At 38.2% G+C, this 23,404-nt stretch overlaps 1 protein-coding gene across 4 annotated transcripts in view; it reads right to left on the bottom strand.

Annotated features, from left to right (window-relative positions):
* FNDC3B (fibronectin type III domain containing 3B) overlaps positions 1-23,404 on the bottom strand; it is a 363,872-nt gene that overhangs the window by 289,697 nt on the left and 50,771 nt on the right. For 3 of the 4 annotated variants that reach the window (XM_005546389.4, XM_045385094.2, XM_005546390.4), the window contains one exon: positions 546-684. In XM_005546389.4, coding sequence (XP_005546446.1) covers positions 546-656 — 111 coding nt within the window. In that variant the 5' untranslated portion in view covers positions 657-684. Of the gene's footprint in view, positions 1-545; positions 685-8,031; positions 8,169-23,404 lie in introns of those variants that run through there. The other variant, XM_065540179.1, reaches the window with a different exon arrangement.

Here is a 23,404-nt window from a genome sequence, read left to right as displayed (position 1 = left end):
AATAACTTCTCGAGTTCACAAATAACTCTCTATTCCACAATGTTCAGTAACTGGTGACAAAGGAGATTTAGAGGGAAAAAAGTACCATGATTTTTGTGAGCTACACATTTGGAAGGACTAATTCCAGGAGCAAGGGTGGGTTCACAGTGTCCTGCGCGTCTTGCCGAGATCACTCCTGTGTGAAGCCAAAACCTGATCCTCTGAGCACGCAGCTCTGACCGACCAAGCAAACTCGTCAAGCACAACATGGCATGAATAAACAGCCGTTTTATTTCAAAGACCTGTACACTATCTGAAAATGGCTCACTTCAGAAGTCATCCACTTTTCAATGTTTCAAGAATACAAACTGAATGAGGGAAGATTTTGTTCTCTAAAATCACAATATTAAAAAAAAAAGATACAGTAATTCTACAACAAAAACACTTACCTCTAGAAATGCTAAGGTTTGAAATCACAAATCTTTGAATCCCAAAGTAAATCAAATACTGCGTTACTGTTTCCCACTTAGACAATTTGACTTAAATTCCCCTCTTCCTACACCAACCTGCTGAGCTGCATCTCCATTCACCAAGTGGGGCATCATGGCTACCTCTCCGTTCAGCAATGGTGGCAGTTCCAGAGGGATTTGGTCGGTCATCATCATTGTGACGTACATTCATGGAGAACTTCCCTCAGCTGGCTTCCTGCAAGAGAACCACCACTTTTAAAAAAGTACTCAGGACCACAAAAATCACCTGTAACATAACAAGTCAGCAATCTAAGTGCTCCATCATGAAACCTAAGTTATTCTAATCTGAGAGCCCTGTATTACTATGTCAGGCCCCAAAGAGGGGTAGAACAAAGGCAAAGAAATAGCCTCAACTAGGAGACAAAAGACCAGAATCTCTAAGTGGCCATGTGAACATAACTTGCCTGTATCTCAGATATATCCAGGGAAACTTGTGCAGTCAGGCTTAAAGGTAGATTCCATTGTTTCTATTCTGTTTATTCCATTTATTCCAATGAAATTCATACACATTTTCAAAATAACACAAAGCCTACTTTCATCCCATAATGGTATTTGCCACCGTCATTTAGCTTTGCAATACAATAGAAGGAAAATAACAGTAAATTCCTATTTACAATTATAACTTATTCCTTAAGAAGTGTTTACATATTCTTCAATTATGCCTAAAATATATGGCAAAGATGGACAAAGGAGAAACGAACAAATATAAATACACACAGACACTCTCACACAATTTTAAATGATCTGAGGAACAATTGCCATATAGCCCACAGTTAAATTTATCATTCATAATAGAGTCCCCAAAATTTCAAATTCAAGGACGTTTGGTCAATGAACCCTTTAATTCCTAATATTCAAATCAGACAAAATAATGGGGCAAATTTTTAAACAATTGCCTCAAATATGTCTCAGGTAGATATGACAGAAATAAAATACTTATTCTCATTCTTAAATACCTCCACTCTAAATGTTAAATATATGTCTCCTCCTTCCATCCCACCCAAAAAAAAGCCCTCTCTTGGAAGTATCAAAAGATATATAAAAGCCACCCAAGAGATTATAAACTTTTTTATTTTAAATAGGCAAAATTTTACCTGTTTATTATACACCCATTTGGAGAAACGAATTGTTTTAAGCAACAAAAAAAGAAGTCTTATCCCAACCAGAAAAGCAAATTCTATAATAACAGGCCTTATAATTTGGTGTTAATAGTACCATCATGCTGTTTTATGAGGCAATTACTCAGTTCCTAAGCAAATAAAAGTACCAAGCCCAAAGTCTGATAGTTTATCCTCATGAAAGAAAACAGATTCTTTTACAATTAAAACTAAGATAGTCCCTGTTGACATCATCATGACTTAATTGTTTGAACTATGAATAGGTCAAATGATGGAGAAGAAATCTAATGTCTATTTCAATTTCATTCCTAATATTCTTTATCTTACTAATAATGCATGAGAGAAAAAATGGCTATTTTCTCAACTTGGTGACACTACACAGGCCTATCTTTTCTTTTTTTTTTTTTTAATGGAGTCTCACTGTGTTGCCCAGGCTGGAGTGCAGTGGCATGATCTCAGTTCACTGCAACCTCCACCTCCCAGGTTCAAGCGATTCTCCTGCCTCAGCCTCCTAAGTAGCTGGGATTACAGGCGCGTGCCACTCTGCCCAGCTAATTTTCGTATTTTTAGTAGAGACAGGGTTTTGCCATGTTGGCCAGGCCGGTCTTGAACTCCTGACATGACCTCAGGTGATCCACCTGCCTCGGCCTCCCAAAGTGCTAAGTATGATGTCTCATTTAATGTTTCTTCGAAATGGCAGGTTGGATTAACAGGGCAGTAATTTACATTAAGGGGTCTGAGTATAAGCATCTAAGAGTGGAGAAGCACTTTCACCTCTTCTTCCCCCCTCCTTGGGCACTCGCTATTGAGGCTGTGGTGCAGACTGTGGCTCTGTGTCTCCTCTGCATCCCCTCTGCTACATTAGTGAGTGCCAAAGCTCTCTCCCGCTTGGCATGGTTCTGACATCTCACAGGTGAGTCTAACTAAGGATAGAAGCTCTTCTCTCTTATCCAACAAGGCAACAGGAGTAAACCCATTTCAGGGCCTCCCCCTAGGTCCTTTCAGCCTCCATGGGTCCTTCTATTAGGCCAGTGTACAGTAAATAATGATACAGGTTTAGAGAGTTGAAATGGGAGGAGGGAGATGAGGGTCCTTAGGACCTGCTTTGGGGTGAAGCTCTTTATACTCCATGTGGTCCAACCCATCTAACCAAAGTTTTTAACACTTGGATTTGCAGCTCATATCCAATTAATGGTGCTATTTCATTCCTATTTCTCATTGTTTCTTGTGTGAGTCCTGTGGGGGAGTGGGGAGGTTGGACTGAGAAGACAGTTGTGATCTGGTACAAAATTTAGGCATCCCTGGTCTCCTGTCTCTAGTACCGAAGAATGTCTCAACACCAACAACACATCTAACACTAACAATTCTAACCTTCTGGTAGGCATTGTGTTAGTTAACAGGACTGCTGTCAATGAGACATAGCAATCCAAGCCCGCTAAACAGCACACGTGTCAGTCCTAAGCAGGGCATTAACTCCAGGTTCTGCAAGTGTGGGATAAGGTAGATGGATCCCACAGACCCAGGCCTACAAAGGCCTTACAGAAGTAGGATAGAAGAGTATGGGGACTGACACAGATGTGCAAAACCATCTCTTTTCATAAGGGATTTTACCCCCAAAAGAAACCAAAGAAGTCCACTGGCACAAGGAGATCGTTATATTTGCTTCTGAAAACGTCATAGGCAACTTTAGGTGAGATGCCTGAAAATTTTGCTCTACTACATGATGGACTTTCCACCCATACAGTGTTCAGTCGTTACCAGAAATGACTGGGAGGGAAGTGGAGGAAGGGGAAACAGGGAAGCTGTATGTACAAACACTCCTGAGAGAGATACAGTGGGAACATATGAATATCATACACTCCTAAGCTTCAACTCCACCCAACAGTCACACCATTAACCATGGCGAAAACAGGAGAATTAATAAAGTGAATGAATAAAGGCCACTGTGAACCCCACCAGTCTCACTCAGCCATAACCAACGTTGCTGATCTTCTCCCTCAGCCACCAGCTTGCTAGAATCCAAGGCCTTCTTTGTAATCCCCAACAGTTTCACCAGATAAACCAGACTTTCCTGACAAGAATATAAGGTAACAGATTCAGTTAGATGGGGCCTACATGCAGCCAACAATGTTTAAATCCCCATTTCTATGCTCCATGCACACACAGAGAATACTTTTATTTGCCTAGAATGCAAGAGACATAGAAAGAAATGAATTATTTCGAGGCAAGGAACTGCCCAGCTACTTAAAAGGCAACTGCCTGTCAAGCTGTCCCTTAAAGTGATCATAGAATAGAAACAACTTAGTCCATGCTCCATAGAAAATAGACTAGAGACAAGGCAAGGAGGAAAAGTATAAAAGCATGAAAGCATAAAACTTAGGCTTCACAGCAGTATCTTTCTGGTTATTCCCCAGGCATGAAAAGGGAAACGTAGTGAGTGTTCCTAATAGAAAGTCACAGATTCAGGTTGTGAACTGGGGAAACCACACTGCAAAACCATCAACAGTTAAAGCAGGTTAGGTAGGGCCAGGAGGCCTGGGAAGGCTTGTCATGAGCAGTCATCACTCCATGGTGACAGCAACTCAAAAGTGAACCTCCTCAGTTTTAACCAGTAACTGAGACAAAACTACACATGGACTTAACTCTCAACAGGGTGGCTCAACTCAGCTGTGAGGAAACCTTGGGAATACCTACCTGACGCGAGCCGACAAAGCTTTTCAATGGAATTAAAAGAGGAAGCAATGGATGTGGAAGGCTTTTAGCCACACAGTTAACTTTAAGAACCAAAGCTTACTCTATTTGTTTGTAATGATCCTGAATGGAAATTACACATGTTCTTCATTAAAGAGCAGGCTGGCCATAGATTTTTTTATTAGGGATTTCAGGACAGTTTATAAGAATAATGTGTTCAGTCATAAAGTGATGGATTAGGATGTCACGGAAACATTTTGACCTTACATATACAGAGCTATTATCACCCCACCCCTACTTAAGTTTTTTGTTTTTTGTTTTGTTTTTATCGAGACAGAGTCTCGCTCTGTTGCCCAGGATGGAGTACAGTGGCGTGATCTCAGCTCACCACAAACTCCGCCTCCTGGGTTCAAGCTATTCTCCTGCCTCAGACTCCTGAGTAGCTGAGACTACAAGCATGTGCCACCATGCCCAACTATTTTTTGTTTTTTTAGTAGAGACAGGGTTTCACTATGTTGGCCAGGCTGGTCTAAAACTCCTGACCTTGTGATCCACCCGCCTCGGCCTCCCAATAAGTTCTTATGCTGAATTGTAATGTTTTTTCTTTCTCTTTTCTTCATTAACCACACTCCCTCCAGTCTCAGCGCCTTTTCCTAAATTTGCTGTCTTAAATTTTCTTTGGGCTGGGCAGCCGGATTGTCAGTTACATACACACACGGAGAGAAGGAGTCCCTGAATACAGTTTCAGAAGTTCCCTGTGTGCTTTGTGCAGGCTTCCTTTTCACCACCAGCTGATTGTCAGCTGTGAAGGTAGCTGAGCAGGCCAGATGTGTGATCTCTCGGTAACTGCACTATAACTCATTTTCATCTCAGTCAAAAAGGCTCAGTAGAAACCACCCTGACTAAACACTTATTTTCTTGGTCTGGGTTCCTTCTTCCCTAGACAGATGTGTATCTGAGCTGGCCAAATCTATCACAGGACTCAGGCATTTTGGTCAAGGCTATACCACATCCACACTGTCCCCCAACACACCACAGAGATGTGATAATGAATCCATTCTTGAAATCAATTACCCTTTACAGATGAAGAAATGCACTGCAAAACTAATAAGGAAAAAACAGAAACTAGATCATCTCTACTACAAGGCATTTATTTGTCGAATCCTATGGACTTCTCTTTCTCCTTCACAGAGCACCAGGGTTTCTCTCCTATTCTTTATTTTGTTTGTATCCATACTTCCATTTCAAAGAATTTGGTAATAACCACAGGCCCTCACAACCTCTCCCCCTAACCACACATAACACTAAAACCACAAGTGCTTCACGCCCAGCTAGTTCTATTCTTTTGATTGACAGGGAAAGGCTGCCACGTGGGCACTTGAGATTAACTTCTAGCAAGACCCAGCATTTCCAACAACCCCTGAGCTCAAATGCAGGGTTTGGAGCAGGACACTCTGGAAACAGAATGAACAGATCCTCACTATTAGTAAGACATTTAATTCCACCCAATTATGTCCCCAAAGCTTTTAAAGAAACTTTACTTTAAAAGAATATTACAAAAGATCTTCAGTTTTTGCATTTCTCTAGGCAACTAGCTTATTCCTTTTTCTTATTTTGCTTCCTCTTTTCCAAGTTAAAAAAGATTTTCCATGGTACTTTGGTCCCAGCCTATACTAAGAAACATACTGGCCAAATTCACGAAAAACAGCGATTCGCAGAAGAGAACTGCAGGCCCACCTGCAAAGGCCAAAGCAATTATATACTAGGAAGAATGTCTAACTTAAAACAAAGCCAAAGCCCTAATTACTGCTGGGAGAGTTTTTAAGTCTGTGAAACTGGCCTTCAAATTAGTAACAAAATGTCCTGGTCTTCACTCTGTGGGCCAATGACTGAAATTTCCTTACATTAATTCAAGATGTGAGTTAGCAGTACAGTACGCAAATTAATTTCAAATGACAAGAGAAAAAGAAACGTAACAGTTCCAAAAGGAACAAAGTATACCCATCAGAACCAAACCCGCTGGGCCAGGCTGGATGAGAGGAGTTGATTCCCTGAGTTCAATTACAAGCCAGGCTGAGGCTCCCAGGTTCACTTCACCAGCACCCTAATGAGGCCTCCCACTAACTTTGACTATCCTGGAGCAGTGTTTAAAAAGTCAATGGAAAACTGGGCATGGTGGTGCACACCTGTAGTCCCAGCTACTCAGGAGGCTGAGGCAAGATGATGGCTTCAGCCCAGGTAGTTTGAGTCCAGCCTGGGCAACATAGCAAGACCTTGTCTCTTTTTTTTTTTTTTTTAAAAAAAAAAAAAAGGTTGATGGAGTAATATAACAAATATAACAAATAAGTAGAATGTCTGTGTTCAGTTTTAACTTTTTACTTCCATACTCCAATTCAAAACCCATCAAATACAAGGATCCATAAAGCAACTTGAAAATAATATCAGAATTCATACCACTATAGTTAACTATGATTCCATGTACTCCATAAAGCTAGTGTCTTTTCCAATACAGATTAACCAATCACCTTCACACACTTTAAACATAACAACACATAATCAGTTTGCTCTGCTACATGCTTTTCTGTAGCCTGAAAAATATATTGTCACAGACACATTAGGTAAAATCAGCTCAATTCATGAAAATGTCCTTCTCTACTAAAAATACCCACTGACTTCTAATAGTGAGAATCTATGGTGGGTCAAGTTTCAGAAAATACAGCAGAGTAACATCCTGGCCATTTGTATAACAGTAATAAGGGGAATGATCGGGCATGGTAATCCCAGCACTTTGGGAGGCCGAGGCAGGGGAACTGCTTGAGCTCAGAAGTTCAAGACCCACGTGTGTAACATGGCGAAACCCTGTCTGTGTTTTGGTTTTTTAATAATAATAATAATGGGAACAAAATATTTCTGATTCAGCGGGGTGGGGGAAACCACATGAATACTCAAAATGCAATCTGACTTATTGAATCACAGAAAATACAACTTTGCTATATTGTGTTTGGAAAAAGAGGGGTTTGGGAGGTTACTAAGAAATTACTATACTCTATATAACTCTTGTAAAACAATAAAATAGCTAATGTTTTATGAATGATTATAAGACTAGTTTCTAAATGGCTTCCAATATAAAACCTAAACCTAATAAAAATTTATTATGACAAACATTTGTGCAGCTGATTTACATTGGTTTGTGCCTTGACTGTAGTAAAAAAAAAATAAACAAACATCTAGAGAAGTTAAAATTTGATACAGAATCATATACCACAGAAAAAAGAAAAGAAAAACTGCATTCATGAACCTCCCCCCATATGGGTGGCCTTTATGTATAAATGCCATCAGTCACAAGGACAGACAACTTCCTAAATGTGTACTTCCTAAGTTTTATTATTAGCAAAACTTAGAAAAAAGAGGGAGAGAGAGAGCAAAGCAAGACAGTCAGTTGCACACATTCTTACAACTAATAGAATGTCAAAGTATCATTTACTGTTTTATTTTCCTCATTAGAAAAACCTCTTTCCTTCCTGATCAATGCTGGCTTTGAAAGGTTGACTGAGGTTTCACGACCTAGAAACTCTGAAAATAGTTGTCATTTCTAGCCTTTCAGCAAAACCAGAAACTGCTTTCTGATAATAACTATGGAAACACCAACAGCGTCAAAAGAAAGAAAAAAAATCTCATTAAAACAAAATAGAACACTATGTGATCTTCTTTACCTCTGAAATTCTGGGGAATCTGCTCATTCATCAACACACACCGGACTGTTTTGACCACTTCCCTGCTACTGTGAGAATATGGCTTTTCCTTCTCTTCCCAGTAACACCACACCAGTGCCTTGGCATTGGCTCTGCCCATGTGGAATTAGCATGTGGTCATTATGAACCTGATGTGGGACACTGCCATTGGACAGGAGAAACCTAGGGGTGGTTTTAGTGCTTTTCCTTGAGCTAATCCCTCCTGTACACTTCAGGCAAACATTCCCCCTTGCTTCTTAAAAAATCAAATTAAGTAGCACAAAAAAAAAAGGATATGGAGAGGGACTAAGAACTGTTATTAGAATTTTTCACAGCCCCTCTGCTAAAAATAGCTTAAAATAAATAAATAAATAAAAAACACTATCGTGGACAGGCACCAGCACTGAGTACTAGAAAATCTGAGTGCTAATCTGGGATTTGTCAAAAAAATAATCAGCTCTGAAGTTCAGCAATTAATTTCCTCTCTTATAAAATGACAATATTATAAATCTGTAATATGCCCTTAAGGTTCCTTTCTGATCTTAAGGGAGTATGTTTCCTCCCTTCAATACCAACTGCTTACCATGCATACCTAATATTGATTAAACTAAAGCTTAAAAAAAGACACACACACACAAAAAACTTCTAAAAACCTGTTTCCCTCATTTAAGTACAGCTTGAGCCTTCTGCATGAAAGGAAGAATCTAAGTAAAATGTTGAGAAAAGAATGTATTGAGCACACAGTGCTGATAATCACTGTGTTTTTATGCCAATAAAATCTAATTTTACAGCTGAGTTCTATACAGCTGTGCAAGAAAGACTCTTGCCATGGCTTGCCACTTGAAGGAAAGAAGGAGTGGTGATAATTGTTCATGCAGAAAAACCTCTTGAGACATGAGCAGTACCTGGAGGTATGTGCCCAGCTGGTTGGTTGAGGCACAAATAGTCTGGAATTTGCCTTCTTGTCCGATATGTGTTCATTAGTGAAGTAAAATCACAGTTGTCTGAAAAAGTTCTTAACCTTAAAAACATTCTTGCGTTTTACATCCAATTATAAGCATAAAAGATTTAGTTGGGAGCATTTAAATCCACAGAGAAATCCTGCGAAACTGAGTTTTTTTAGATTAAAAATACCACCACTCCAGATTAAAATAAATACTAGGTTCAACCAACAAGCCAAAAGGAACCATCCACTGTGCTCTTAAGTGCAAAAAGGGGATGGATGTCCCTAATGCATAGGCCCTGCCTTCAAGAATCCGTGGATGCTTTTTAAACATTTTTGTCTTGGCATAATTATAAATGTGGCAAAGCAGAGTCATGTCTGAATTCAAATCTAATGTGCGGGAAAGCAGTATCTTCTGGGGGAGAAAAATCCACATATATAAGGATTATGAGTAAAAATTACATGTAATTTGAGGCTGCTTCCATAACCCCCTATTAATATAGAGGTTGCTTCCATAGCAGCCCAACATACCCCAAATCTTTACAGAAACATAAAAACTAAATGGAAAAAAATTACATCACTATATATACACAATCTCTTGACCTCAGATCCACATCCTCACATAAATAACAGCTCAGTTTTGCAAATATTAACTAAAAGGGAAAGGGGGCTTATCTACAAAAAAGTTTACCAACCAAAGGTTCGTTTGCTTTGTTCGTTGTTTTTAAGTGGTATTTACATAAGCTTGCAGACGTAATTAACCATTTTTATTAGAACACTTAGATTCCAGGCACACTCATATCACAATGCATCTCACACCCAGACATCCCAATGATGACAGTCAAGTATCTACAAGGAAACATGCGAAAGCTATGAGCCCTTATTCTCACACATACCCAAGCTAACCTTGTCACATCATCCAAACATGGGATAACTGAAAATACACATTTTCAGTGAAATTTGAAATTTTATGTATGTTTCTAATAGACAGTGAGAGAAAACTCTACAGAACTGTAGTCAGAGAGCGAAAAACATCACTTCTAAAGCCCCTTGAGGAAGTCTAATTCTAATCTGCATGGGGAGGTGGAAAGAGACAGGAAGTCAGAATACATGCTCCTTCTCCCAAGCGCCAGAAGCTCACGCTTTACCCAGCCCTTGCCCAGCCCTTGGGCACTATACCTGCCTGGCACCCCACAGCACTTTGACAGGTCCCCCTGCTTTTCAGGACTGTGGTTCAGATTTTCCTATATAAGCTCTCTGTGTCTTAGTTTCTTTATGTATAACATGAATGATACGGCTACTTAAGCACATGACTTCCAGATAGCCCTTTAATAAGATCCAAAACCTATTTTATTATTCCATTTGTAGAGATCTGTTACGAATCAAATTCACATTTGTGCATCAATTTGGGCACCTAAGAGACATGCATAACCCCCTTGAATAGAAGAAAAAAAAAATGTGTTGCAAGCACCAAACAACTGATTGCTTTCTGGAAAGATGTAGAGGAAGAGTTCTGAAGCTGCTATTTCAGCCTGCTGGGACAAAGGCAGTTTGGGGCACCTGCACACTAATTCTTACCTAGCATCAAAACATCCTATGAAGTAGCTGGTATTGTCCATTTACAAATGTAACAACTAAGGCTAACAAAGAGACTCAGAACGTGAAAATAAAAAGTCCATGCTCTTAGTGAGCTAACTGTAACATCTAAGAATCTGACAACAAAACCCAAGTAGAAGAGCTGGTTAAAATTTATATATAGGTTAGTGAGTTTTAAAGACTAGATAAAACAAGCACATGGTACAAAACAGAAAAGGTATCAAAAGGTAACTTTCAAAGACAACCCACAAGAGCACATCTCCCTCCTAAGGAGTGCTTGGTTCCCCTCCACAAAGGCTACAGTTGAGTTTTTGGTGCTTCCTTACCAAAATACAGACTTAATAATTTTTAGAGCACATTTTAAAGTAGCTTAAGGAGGATTAAGCAAATCTATTACACTACCATTTAGCCTAGATGGTTTAAAATTAGAGGAGGAAAAAAAAAAAAAAAAACTAGCAGAAACCAAATTATAAATTGCTAAAGTTATGTCTTCCATGGTGATTTTAATGAAATGTGCCGTGATTAAACACAAAAGCAAAATTATCTCCAAAGAAGGGCAGAAGTTATTGATGAAGAGACTGCTGGAGTAATATCTTTGGTACAAAGGGTTTCAAGAGTCTATTAGTTTTAAGTAACTACTGTAAAATAAGTATAAAGCAGGTTGAAGGTTTCTCCCTTTAATAATAACAATATTCCAAACGAAGGACTTAGCTGAAAAGTACCTTATAAAATGACATCAAACAAAAGAACTTGAAAAAAGGTAATCAACCATTGTGTTAACCAGATATTTACTGTGTACCCACTTTATGGTGGCACTGTACTAGAATTCTAGAGTTCTAGAAATAAAGGCATAAGGTTAAATGGCATTACGATGAAATGTTATACTCGATTAACTAAAAACGAATCCGCATTGGACACTTCTGACGAAATACCATGCAAAGTCAACAGACCTCCATGCTCTACGAAACCTTTCATCTGAGATAAGCCCCAATATCTAAATTTGGTTTCCCAGCTGTGGCCTCTTTTCTAGACTTTGAAATCTGACAGGTGTTACAGAAGGTGAATTTGCCTTCAAAACATACCCCATGCCTTAACCTTCATTTCTGATCAGCCAGGAGAATACTAAAATTTTTTCTTTAATCATCTCGTATAGAATTCAATCATGTTTATTTGACACACTCAGTTTTGCTTAATTGAATAGATGTTATAAAACATTCATTATAAGGAAAAGAACTTGTACCATTAAACATCACTGACAGTTCCTATTTATACTTAAATATATATTTCAAGGATTTCTGACATAAGCCATTGCAGATATTGGTTCAAATATTTTTTTCAAAAAATTATCTGATTCTCACTCCTGCATGGTTGGGGGGACGGAAATCAATAAGAACACTGTCTGAAACACTGAAAATCAGTTTAGAACTGTTTTGTATTTCCTAAAGGCAAGTTATTTCTTGAGAAATATTACATTTAATGACATTCTCATAAGCAGTTTTGTTTTTCACTTAATGTGACTGAACATAAAGCAAATACCAGGTGCTACTTAGAGCTCAGAAGAGACCGAAACATTTCATGTTTCACATGAAATGACAACAGTTAACAAAGAAACAAATTAGCAGGTGCAAAGACACACCGTGTAAGGGAGTACCTATTTACCATTTCAGATTAGCTCATTATGATAAAATTTTAATATAAAATATGTATACAGTCACATTACTAATTCAGATAAACGTTTTGAAAACATAAAAATGCAAAATTCTCTAGAGAAAATATTTTCTTTCGACAGATGTCGCACACCAGAGAATTAAGGAGATTTGTTTTAATTAATAGATAAGAATGATAATTGGTATATATATGGCTTATACACAAATAGGTGAATTTTAGTGTTTGAAAGCATGGTGCTTTGCCTATGTTCCAAACACTGCCTGTGAACAATGACATTAATTTATACTAATACAATTTGTTAAGAAAAAGTAGGCAGCTACACCCATTTATTTAAGAAATACCTATTTAGGTTTTCCTCTGTGCAAGACACTCTTTTGTGTTGAAGTTATGCAAATTCTAAATTAAGGAATTCATTAATGGGTTTTTTAATTTTTCCAGAAAAATCTTTTTAAATTTCAGCTTTGGTACAAAAGGCATGTTCTCCAATTCAATTTTAGTACTCCTTATATGATGAACACAAAAGACACACATAAAATATTTTTCAGTTAATGTCACCGGTAAACTCAAAGAAGCAGGAGAATGAAAAATGCAAGTAACATTTTAGGATTATTAATGGCTTTGATGTCATGAACCCTCAAGAGGGTCTTATGAGTACCCAAGGGTCCCCCAGACGACATTTTGAGAGTTGCTGCTCCACACAAACAAGTTATATGTAAAAACGTAAAAAAACAGATTGCTGTCCCTCCTTTACACTTTCTATTATACAACTACAGTTCACCTGACAGGGTCTGAAGGAAGAACCAGTTAATCCAAATTAAGAGGTATTCTAATTCTATCACAGATGTGTCTCTCCAGGACTTTATGTCACACTCATTACAGAACATTTGTGAGGCAAATTCATTTGGTAAATCATGAGAGCAGAAAAGTAGGCTGGAGGGCTAAGAAAACTGATGTTGGGGGCCAGGTACTTCCTGCTGGGGCTGTCAGCAGAGTACAGTGGAGGTAGGGACTTGGCACTCGTGAATCCAGGCCTGTTAGATGGGGATTCCCGTCCAATCTTTCCTGTAATCAGACTCATGCCCCAGATACAAAGCAAATGATCAAACACTAAGGAAGTAACGACAAATAATATTGTATTGCCATTCTCAAGGAAGAATCCTATCTGCTCTGATCTCTAGACCTTCATTTACTGCTCAATGAGCCCATTTTAAGTCCCGCCATGATTTGATCCAGTATTTTCTAGGGTCATTCATTTATTTATGCCTTTCATCAAAGAACCCAAAAGTAGTCTTCCGAGGCATAAAGAGAACTTTTAAAATGAGAACCTCAAGTTTCAAATATAGACAAAGGAATTAGTAGGACATTGAAATTCATTTCCTAGAGCAACAAATTAGCAAAATGAAAATATGCCACAGCTAATTGATTTGCATTCAGCAAACAGTTAGATGAGAGACTTCCCTTTCATTTTTAAAAATAGATTTAACAAGCATATTAATTTTCCACTGGCCGCTATAAATAAATGGAACTCCAAAATATCTTTCTTTGCAAAGGCGTTTGCTCTAGCCAGTCACTGTTAGCCTGACCCTGAGTGGAATGTGTATTTACATTGCCGAGAGGCAGCATTGTGTGCTGGTGGGAAACCACTTCTCACAAACCTCCCATTCAACCGAGGACTCCACAATAGGTACTCACACAGGAAGCACGCCTTGCAAAGAGCACCTCTGCCATTCCAGAAAGAATTTTCCAAGGCAGCAAGGACGGTGGACCACTATAAATGCCATGTTCACAGGCCCTAACTGCCTACACTTCAGGGTCAACAAAGCCAGTGTTGTTCACAACCATTCCCCCGAGTTCTTCCCAAGGTGAAAGGGAAACTCAACAATTCCATTTCATTTTTCTAGATAATCTCTCAGGCTATTGCTTTGGTTTTCTTAAAAAAAAAAAAAAAAAAAAAAAAAACTAAGCCGTAATTGTTTTTCTCAAATATTCTGCAAAGTACTCCCAAGTATCTACTGTTTTTTTCAAAGCCAACTGAAAGGTGTTAATATTTAATGTGCAATTTTTAAAAAATCAAACCTCAAATATTACTTCGTGACTCCACTGATTCCTTAAATACCAGTTCCTTAAATACCTTAAATACCGACCACTGTGTTTAACTGCAAAGCCAAAAAATTATTACGTTAACTCCTCAACTAGAAAAGCATGTACTGTCAGTAGTATCACGTTAACAATGACTTCTGTACAGGTACATGCAGGAAATCAAGACAATGGTGACTGCTTAGACATGCCATCAAATCAACTGGTGAATGAAAAATGAAATTAATACATAGATTTTGGCAATTCAATACTAAACTACTAGCCTCAGTTTGACTTTTTCCTCCATACTTGAGTATGTAACGAAGTACAACGTGGTTCTTTAAAAAAATGTGTTAATTAAATTCTCAATAACCCAACTTCCCAACCTGGACAAGAAAGGAGGCAGCTGCTACCAACAGTGATTATCTCAAGGCCATTAAATAATTTAATAATATCGGGCAAAGGGCAACTCTTCTGGCTTATTTTTCTCATTTCTTTAAAAAAAAAAAATTTCCTGCAGCTCTAGCTCAAAGGATCATTTCTCAAATTAAAGGACTGAATTCCATGACCAATGCTCCTGCCAGTTCTACTAATCTATCAATTTGGGCATAATAATAAAGAATATCACGAGTAATACATACATCTCATGGGTTTATTGGAATTCTACTTAAGGCAGCAGCTGTAAAATAAAAGATATGTGTACCCATGCCCATCATAAATAATACCATTTACTAGTGTCAGGAAGTCGCTTTTACAACATAGAAAAAGTAAACCAGACTATGAGGAAATGTTCACAATACAATGCTTAGTGCAAGTTACACAGTCAGATTATATATGTACACAGAATTTTTTAAAAGACTGAAATGAAATGGAACCAAAATGTTAATGCTTAACCTATATATAACATTATAACAAATAAATTATATTTTTCTTTTGAACTTGTGACATTTTTAAAAATATTCTACAATGAGCATCTATAATTTGTATAACGATACAAGTTAACTTTTTTTAAAAATCATGTAATTCTATTTACTTTTGCACCATGTGATTGTTTAAACTTTTGTGAGGAAATACTTTCAAACCACCACATACAAAAAGACCTAAAGAAGACAGGTTTTACCCAAGTCTCACAGAACTAATCATCACCATTCAACTCTGGCTGTGGGACACAACAATGGAAGAACATCTGTGGTTAAGTAATAGATTTGATAACATTTACAAGACCAGCCCTAAGGTCATGCTTGCTGAGTAATCCCAAGATTAGGCATGCTCACTAGGACCAACCCAAACAGCTAAAAAAGAGGGGGTGGGGGAAGCAGGTTCCACAGCCTTACTTTTTTTAGATAACAAGTGCTCCATAAAATCCTCTTCCAACTGCCAAAACAAATCAAACTTTCTGGGTGGAGAACTCTCTGTCAATCAAATGGGAATCAGCAAAGATAAACCTAATAATAGAATCTGTTACATACTTACTTAGCTCTACTAACTATGCTAGTCTCTAACTAGCACAAAAGACTTCAAAAGCTCTTGCTTGAAAAGTACAGGGTGGGGCCGGAGATTTCCCTAGGAGCTGGCAAGCCTCAATCTTTAACAGTGGAAAAGTAACTACCCACTCTTATCTTTATGAGTTCTTTCCAACCCACCCGCCCTCATCCCATACCTTTTAAAAATAATTGGCCCATATTTTCTTTCCCACATTCCTATGCATTATAGCGTATAATACATGTTCACTCTAGAAATCTGAAAATACAGAAAAGCAAGAAGAAAGTTTAATTGTTCATAATCTCACTACTCAAAAATAGCCACTGTTAAAATGATGATATATTTCCTCTCAATCTTGCTTTTCTATTTGAAATTTACAGTTAGAGAGCTACAGATTATAATCAATCTGCCTATTTTTTTTGATACATAACAATAATACTCATTACTTTAAAAAATAAGCAAGTTGGTTCCTAAATCACATTTTACTTCAGAGAAGATGGCAAAATTCTCCTCTGACGTCCTGGACTCTGGCAGAAAGATGGGAATAAACCAGAAAAACAGATGATACAACAGGTATGTCCATTGGGCACTCAGAAGCACAATTTCTTTTTATATGATATGAGGTTACAATGACAAAATGCTTTTAGATTGTGTGCACATATTTTAAACAGAATTATTTAAACCCATTATGAAGTCTGGATTCCATGAATTAATAAAAATGCAATTCCTTATTTCTACGTTTACATGTACGCAAGTTTCTGAAAGTTAAAGGGTGTATTCTCTATCTTCTGAGAGCTACAGGATGTTTTATGTTAACTGTCTGTAGCACCTATTTCACAACCATAAACCTATCCCAACCAATGAGCAGAATGAATGTATGTACCAGCAACGAAGTTCAAGGGCACTTTGCCCCAGAATACTTAACCCTGAGCATCTAGGTTGGATTGTTACCAGTAAAATTAACAGAGAACCAGACTGGCAAGATGTGGCTTAAGATATTTTAGAACAATGTATGAAAACATACATCACAGTCTGAAATAGTGAAAAGTTGGAAGCTATTTTATCCACACAACACAAGACTGCAGCCAACTGTAAATGCTGTAGAAATCAATCTGCTAACATAGGAAGGTGCTCACAACACACTGTAGGGGGAAATAACAGGTTAACAAGGAAGTATACACTGTGATACTCTGCAAAACTAGGTATATGTTGTTGTTTTTTTTCCACAAAGAAAAGAGTCTAGAAGAACATACACCAAAGTGTTCATAGTGATTTTGATAAAGTAGGTAGAAAGAAGAATCTTTTCATTTATCAATGCTCCAAGATTTTTTTAATGATGCTTGTATTAGGAGAGGGGAAAAATAGTAGACAGAACAAAGAGCATCTTAAGGGCAACCTGATCACATCTGTGTCAAATAATCTAACAGAAAAATGTGAAACAGATCATGCATATCTAGTCAAGGGTAATCCTATTAAACAAAACCCCTCTCTATGAGTACCTGATATGGGTCACTGGCTATGACAGTCTCTCTTCTAAAAGCTGTGCTATAGCTCTCAGGAAAAATGTAAGCTGTTCTAGGCCCTTCACTCTAGGCCCAGTGGCACCAATGGGCAGTGGTGGTGGGGACTGTCAATCTCCTAGAAGCTATTTTTAGTGTCAGAATATATCACAGAATCCCAAGTCTGAAAAAGAACTCCGAGACGTTCAGCTCTAACTCAGGCTTGTACTCTATCTATCCCTAGTAGATCAGAGGCTTCAAAATATCAAAACTTGGTATTTTTTTTTATTACACTGTATCCTTCAGCTAATTATCCCAGGATTTCCTCTCTCAAACAGTTGGTAAAAATACATTTATTTGGAACAACAGGATGATAGGAATAGATAAGATGGGAATTAGACAGAACTGTGTCTGAGTCGAGGAAAAACAAAAATTGCTGAGTATTTTAAAATCACCATTACTGAAGAGAGTATTCTTTTGATAAATTCTGTTACCTCTGACCCTTCCTTTCCATCATCACCACCAGCAGCAGCACCCTAGTTCAGGAATAATCAAGTCACTTTTAGATTCTGAAAAAGTACAGGACCCATTTACCCTGCCTACTGTCCCTGTCATCTCCCTTCTGTCCACTCTAACCTGCATATGCAGACCATGTAATTTAGTTCTGGAACCTCACTTTCACTAAGCCACTACACACTCGCTCATAGACCAGTGATTCTTCAAGCAGAAGCACTCATAAGAGATGGGGAACAGAGGACTTAGCATTGTAGGGGAGTCATTCTACAACACTAACCATTCAGGTTAGAGTTTCTCCAGATACGTGCAGGAACTATCAGCAACAGAATCAAGTGAGGTGCTTGTTTAAAAACGCAGATTCCTCACAAATATTCACAGCAGCATTACTCAGCTCAAAAAGGAGAAACCATCCAACAGAAGAATGGACACACAAAAATGAACCCATTTTATGGATGCATAGAATGGATACATTCCTTAAAAAGGAATAAAATACTGATACATACTACAACATAGATGAGCCCTGAAAATATTATGCAAAGTGGAAAAGGCCAGTTAGAGAAGGCCACATAATGTACGATTCTCTTTATATGAAAAGTCCAGAATAGGCAAATGTTTAGAGACAGAAAGTAGACTGGTGGTTGCTTGGGGCTGGAGTTGACAGTGGGAAGCGACTGCCAATGGCTATCAGGTTTCTTTTAGAAGGGACAAAAATGTTCTAGAAGTTGCTAGTGGTGGTGGTTGCACACTGCCGATGTTCTAGAATTTGCTAGTGGTGGTGGTTGCACAACACCATGAATATGCTAAAAACATTAAATTTTACACCTTAAATGCATGAGCTGTATGACATGTGAAATATCTCTCAATAAAGCTGTTTAAAAATCCAGATCCCTCAATTCTCACTTAGATCTACTAAACCAGAATCTCTGAAGGGAGGCCTAGATATCCTCCCTTTGAACAGAAAGAGCAGGTGATGTGCCTTTTCACTAAGTTCTCCAGGAGATTCCTGAGTACACTAAAGTTAACACTGCCTTTGATCTTTTCTGAACCTTAAAGGCTATACCAGTGTATTTCCATCCAGGTGCAGTGGCTCACGCCTGTAATCCCAGCACTTTGGGAGGCTGAAGAGGGAGGACAGCCTGAGGCCTGGAATTCGAGACCAGCCTGGGCAACACAGCAAGAGACTCTCTCTCTAAAATATTTAAAAATTAGCTAGGTGTGGTGGGGATACTGAGGTGAGAGGATCATTTGAGCCCAGGAGTTCAAGGATGTAGTAAGCTATGATTATGCCACTGCACTTCACCCTGGGCAACAGAGCAACAATCCTGTCTCAAAAAAAGATCCTGGCCAGGCGTGGTGGCTCATGCCTGTAATCCCAGCACTTTGGGAGGCCAAGGTGGGAGGATCGCTTGAGCCCAGTAGATCGAGACCAGCCTGGACAACATAGAAAGGCATCATCTCTACAAAAAATAAAAAAGCAGTCAGGTGTGGTGGTGCACACCTGTAGTCTCAGCTACTCAGGAGGCTGAGGTGGGAGAATCACTTGAGCCCAGGAGACAGAGGTTGCAGTGAGCCATTATCATGCCACTGCACTCCAGCCTGGGCAATAGAGTGAGACACTGTATAAACAAAACAAAACAAAAAAATCTAATGTATTTCCTACTCTGCCCTACACAACCCTCCCATGTGACCAGTGTCCTGATGCTGGGGAGCACAGAGACCGTTGCTGAGCTTTTGCTCTTGCTACTCTCTCCTCTTTTCCAGAACACCCACAGTTCTGTCTAGGTCTTGCTACTTAAAGCTACATCAAGATTACTATGGGTCACAATAACAATTCTCACAATGAGGATAGGAGAACCCTTGGGGTCTTCCTATCCTCATGCATGAAAGGAAGATGATGGACTGGGTAACGACTAGACTTTCTCCCTTACCTGAAATCATGAGCCTCTCTGAGAGAGACTCAAGAAAGACTCCAGGCAAACAGCCTTTCCTCCATACAGTCCATGTTTTATATCCATACAATAATGTGTATTGAGCAATTTTCTCCCCCACTTAATGTGTGGGGAAGCTAAATAACTTAAAGAAGAATCTTTTTGTTAAGGCTCAGAAAATGTATACCTAACACAAGGTCGAGTCCAGCATATGACAGGGCCTCAGGTATTTGATGCACTCCTTAACCGATCCTCAAAAAGTCAATCCTTTAGCTTGAATCTCTTCCTGGATCTCCAGGTTTGCTGAGGTATCCATACAGAGCTTTTGCATGGGGACCTGGCATTCTGTGCTGCTCTGTTTGACATAGGAGGTTTGCTTTCCTCTACTCCAAGGTGATACTATCAACCACTATCGTAAACACTTGAAATGTGCATTGTTTTTTCTATCAGTAATGATGACTTTATGACAGCATTTGAGAGAAACTTAAGGTTAAAGGCCCCGTGCATGGTCATGAAATGAACAGATAACTGACTCATAATCAAATTTACAATCTTATTTGAGGCAATCTAAAGCCATCCATTATAGCACTCCCCAACCCCCTCACCTCCCTAACACACACACACACCATCCCCAGTAAATAGTCAGGGCACTGTAATATTACTAGAAGCTACACGATTTTGACCATTTCTCTTTAGTGAGTACTCATCAAGATGAGTAAACACAAATTCCATATGAAAATGTATGTGAAGAGGTACTTCCTACAAATCAAAGCCACTTTTGAAGAAGATAATTTTGGCAGCACATTTAACAGATGGATTCTGTTAAAAGAATATGTATTCTTATATGTTTTAGCAACTGTAGTGACAAAGTTACTTCATAAAGCCAAAATTAAGATGCTCCAAAGCAAACATACACAAACATGCATGCATACACACATACACACACACACACAGTATATACACACACACTTTTCAGAACACTAGGAAACTACAAAGTGCTTGATACTACAATGCTCATCCGTCAATCTACTTTCAAAATTCTGACTTCTATAATTCCTAATCATATTTTTTCATATATCTGCAAATTAAGAGAAAATACCTACCTTTTCTTCCACATGTACTGCCTCTTTTCACATTTTAAAATTATATAGATAGAGCGAAACCTTGGTAATTTAAATTAATTGGAGAAAAAGGGCCCCCCTAAATGTATGAAAAGAAGCATTTGCAACAAGAAATTTAAATACAGCTAAAACTTTCAACAGCACTGCCAGGTGGAAATCCTCCCTGCTGTATTTAACAGATAAGACATACTTATATCTGTAACAATTACTACTTAAAAAATATTTTCCCAAGTACTTCAGAATAGTTTTATTATATTCTACTCCTTCTCTCCACCACTTCCCCAAGCCCATCCTTGTTTTACTTATTTCCCAAACTCTTCATAGGCAATGAAGAAAGTACTGGGATGAAAAGTAGTTACATAGGTTCAGTATTCCTCACCTGAAATGCTTGGGACCCTAGGTGTTTCAGATTTCAGATCTGAACTCTAGATTTTAGAATATCTGCATATACATAATACGAGGTATCATATACAGGTATCTTGGGGATGGGACCCAAGTCTAAACATGAAATTTCTGTTTCACATACACCCTTATACACATAACCTGAAGATAATTTTATACAGTATTTTAAATAATATTGTACATGAAACAAAGTTTTGGCTGCAACCAGTCACATGAGGTTGGGTGTGGAATTTTCCACTGTGGCATCCTGTCATCAAAAAGTTTCAGATCTTGGAGCATTTTGGATTTTCAAATTGCAGATGCTCCATCTGTATTCTCTTCAGCACCCAGATCACACAAGGTAAAGAATAATTTAGTTTTGTGAGCTGGATCCGAAGTACTAGGAAAAAACCGAAAGGGTACCATTTCAGTTCATTTTCACAATCCTATCCCACTCCATGAGCAAGTAAAGTGATAAAGAGTACTGCTCTGGAGAGGCAGGAAACTTGGATTATCCTGTTCCCACCAAGAACTATTTCTGTGTTCCTAAGCACAAGTCCTTCTCCAGCTCCCTACCTTTCTTTTTTGTTGTTTGTTTTGTGTTATGTCACAGCCCTAGGTTTCTTCTCATATGCCCACTCCAGCTGACTTTGGTGCCTGCCTCGAGTGCAGAGTTGAGAAAGATTCACAGCCCTCACTCAGTGATAATTAGAGATGGCTGTCAAGGTCATGGGATTAAGGAGACGGGAGATGCACGTCACATATTTGCCATCCACTGGTTAGAAAAAAGCACGGAGGACCCACCTGCTCAAGTTTTCTGAGGAACGACAGTAACAGAAAAGAGGAGGCACATCTGAAGTTGGAGAAGTTGGAGAGACAAAAGTCTCTGGCTTCCACTTCTAATTCACTCAACATTTCAGAGATAATATTAATATCTGGAAATTCAGAATTGACTAATTTTAAAAATTTTAAAGCAACATCTAACAATTAAGATATTAGGATTAAGCACAACTGTTCAACTCATATAACAGCCATCACAACTGACAGATATCACACCCAAAACACTGATACAAATGAATTATCTATGTGGAAATCATATTTGTCATTAACGTCATAAAAAGTTGAGATGGCCGACCTGAGAATTCATTCCCTCAGTTGTTCAAACATTTACTTGGTATCTTATGCAGCTGGCACTGTGCAGACCCTGGATATATAGTTTTCCACTTATGGCTGACTTTGTAATTGAGCTATTCAACAGATTTTTAAATAATGAATCGACACTGAGATTTTCAAACCTCCATGTCCTTGATCTTCACAAGACAGCCTTATTAGAATCTTGATTGTTTTAATGTTCTAAGAGGCTTCTATCAGAGATATTAAGATAGTGCTATGACTGAAATTATATTAATGGCAAAAACCACAATTACTTTTGTACCCACCCAGTAATTTAAAATCTTCATACTTCTGAGGGCTTAATACACCCTACATTCGATTTGCGCATGGTATGTGTAGTGCTGTCCCCTACCTTCGATCAACTGAGGACTCAGTACTGATCTTCCCACGGAAATCCTCCAAACCTCTGCGGACAGCTGTGCCACATTTTATCCTGTTTCCAACATTCACTAAGGAAATTTCCTCACCCCTAATGAATTCTTACTGTTTTTTCTAGGGTTTAAGAAAATCCTATGGTAAAATATCTTGCCCCTAGTTTTATATTGTACTCCTATAACACACATTTTAAAAGATGTTTTCCTACATTCTTGATTCAAATATTTAATTCGGAAACAAGAATTAGTAAAGTAATAATAATAATTTGTGATGAACTAATTTTTACTTTTACTTTGCAAATTAAATAATTTTACTTTGCAAATTAAATAATTAACAATTTGTGCTGAACTAAATTTTACTTTGTCCTGTGGGTATTAGTTGCTCACTATGAATTTTGAGAGCTCACAGGACATTGAAAATCCCATTTATCCAAAACTAATTCTGTGAAATTCAATACCATGACAAGTCAGTGCTCTTGTCAATGCCTTTTTTGTCTCATAGAAAGCTAACTTATCACTTAAAACACAACCCTGAATATTATTTGGCTATTCTTTGTAAATTTTAAAGTCTGACAGTTAGATACATGAGTAAAACTAT

Source organism: Macaca fascicularis, chromosome 2 (genome assembly GCF_037993035.2).
Source record: "Macaca fascicularis isolate 582-1 chromosome 2, T2T-MFA8v1.1".
Taxonomy (NCBI): Eukaryota; Metazoa; Chordata; class Mammalia; order Primates; family Cercopithecidae; genus Macaca; species Macaca fascicularis.
The sequence above is the reverse complement of the archived record's forward strand: the minus strand, read 5'-3'. Positions and strand labels throughout refer to the sequence as shown.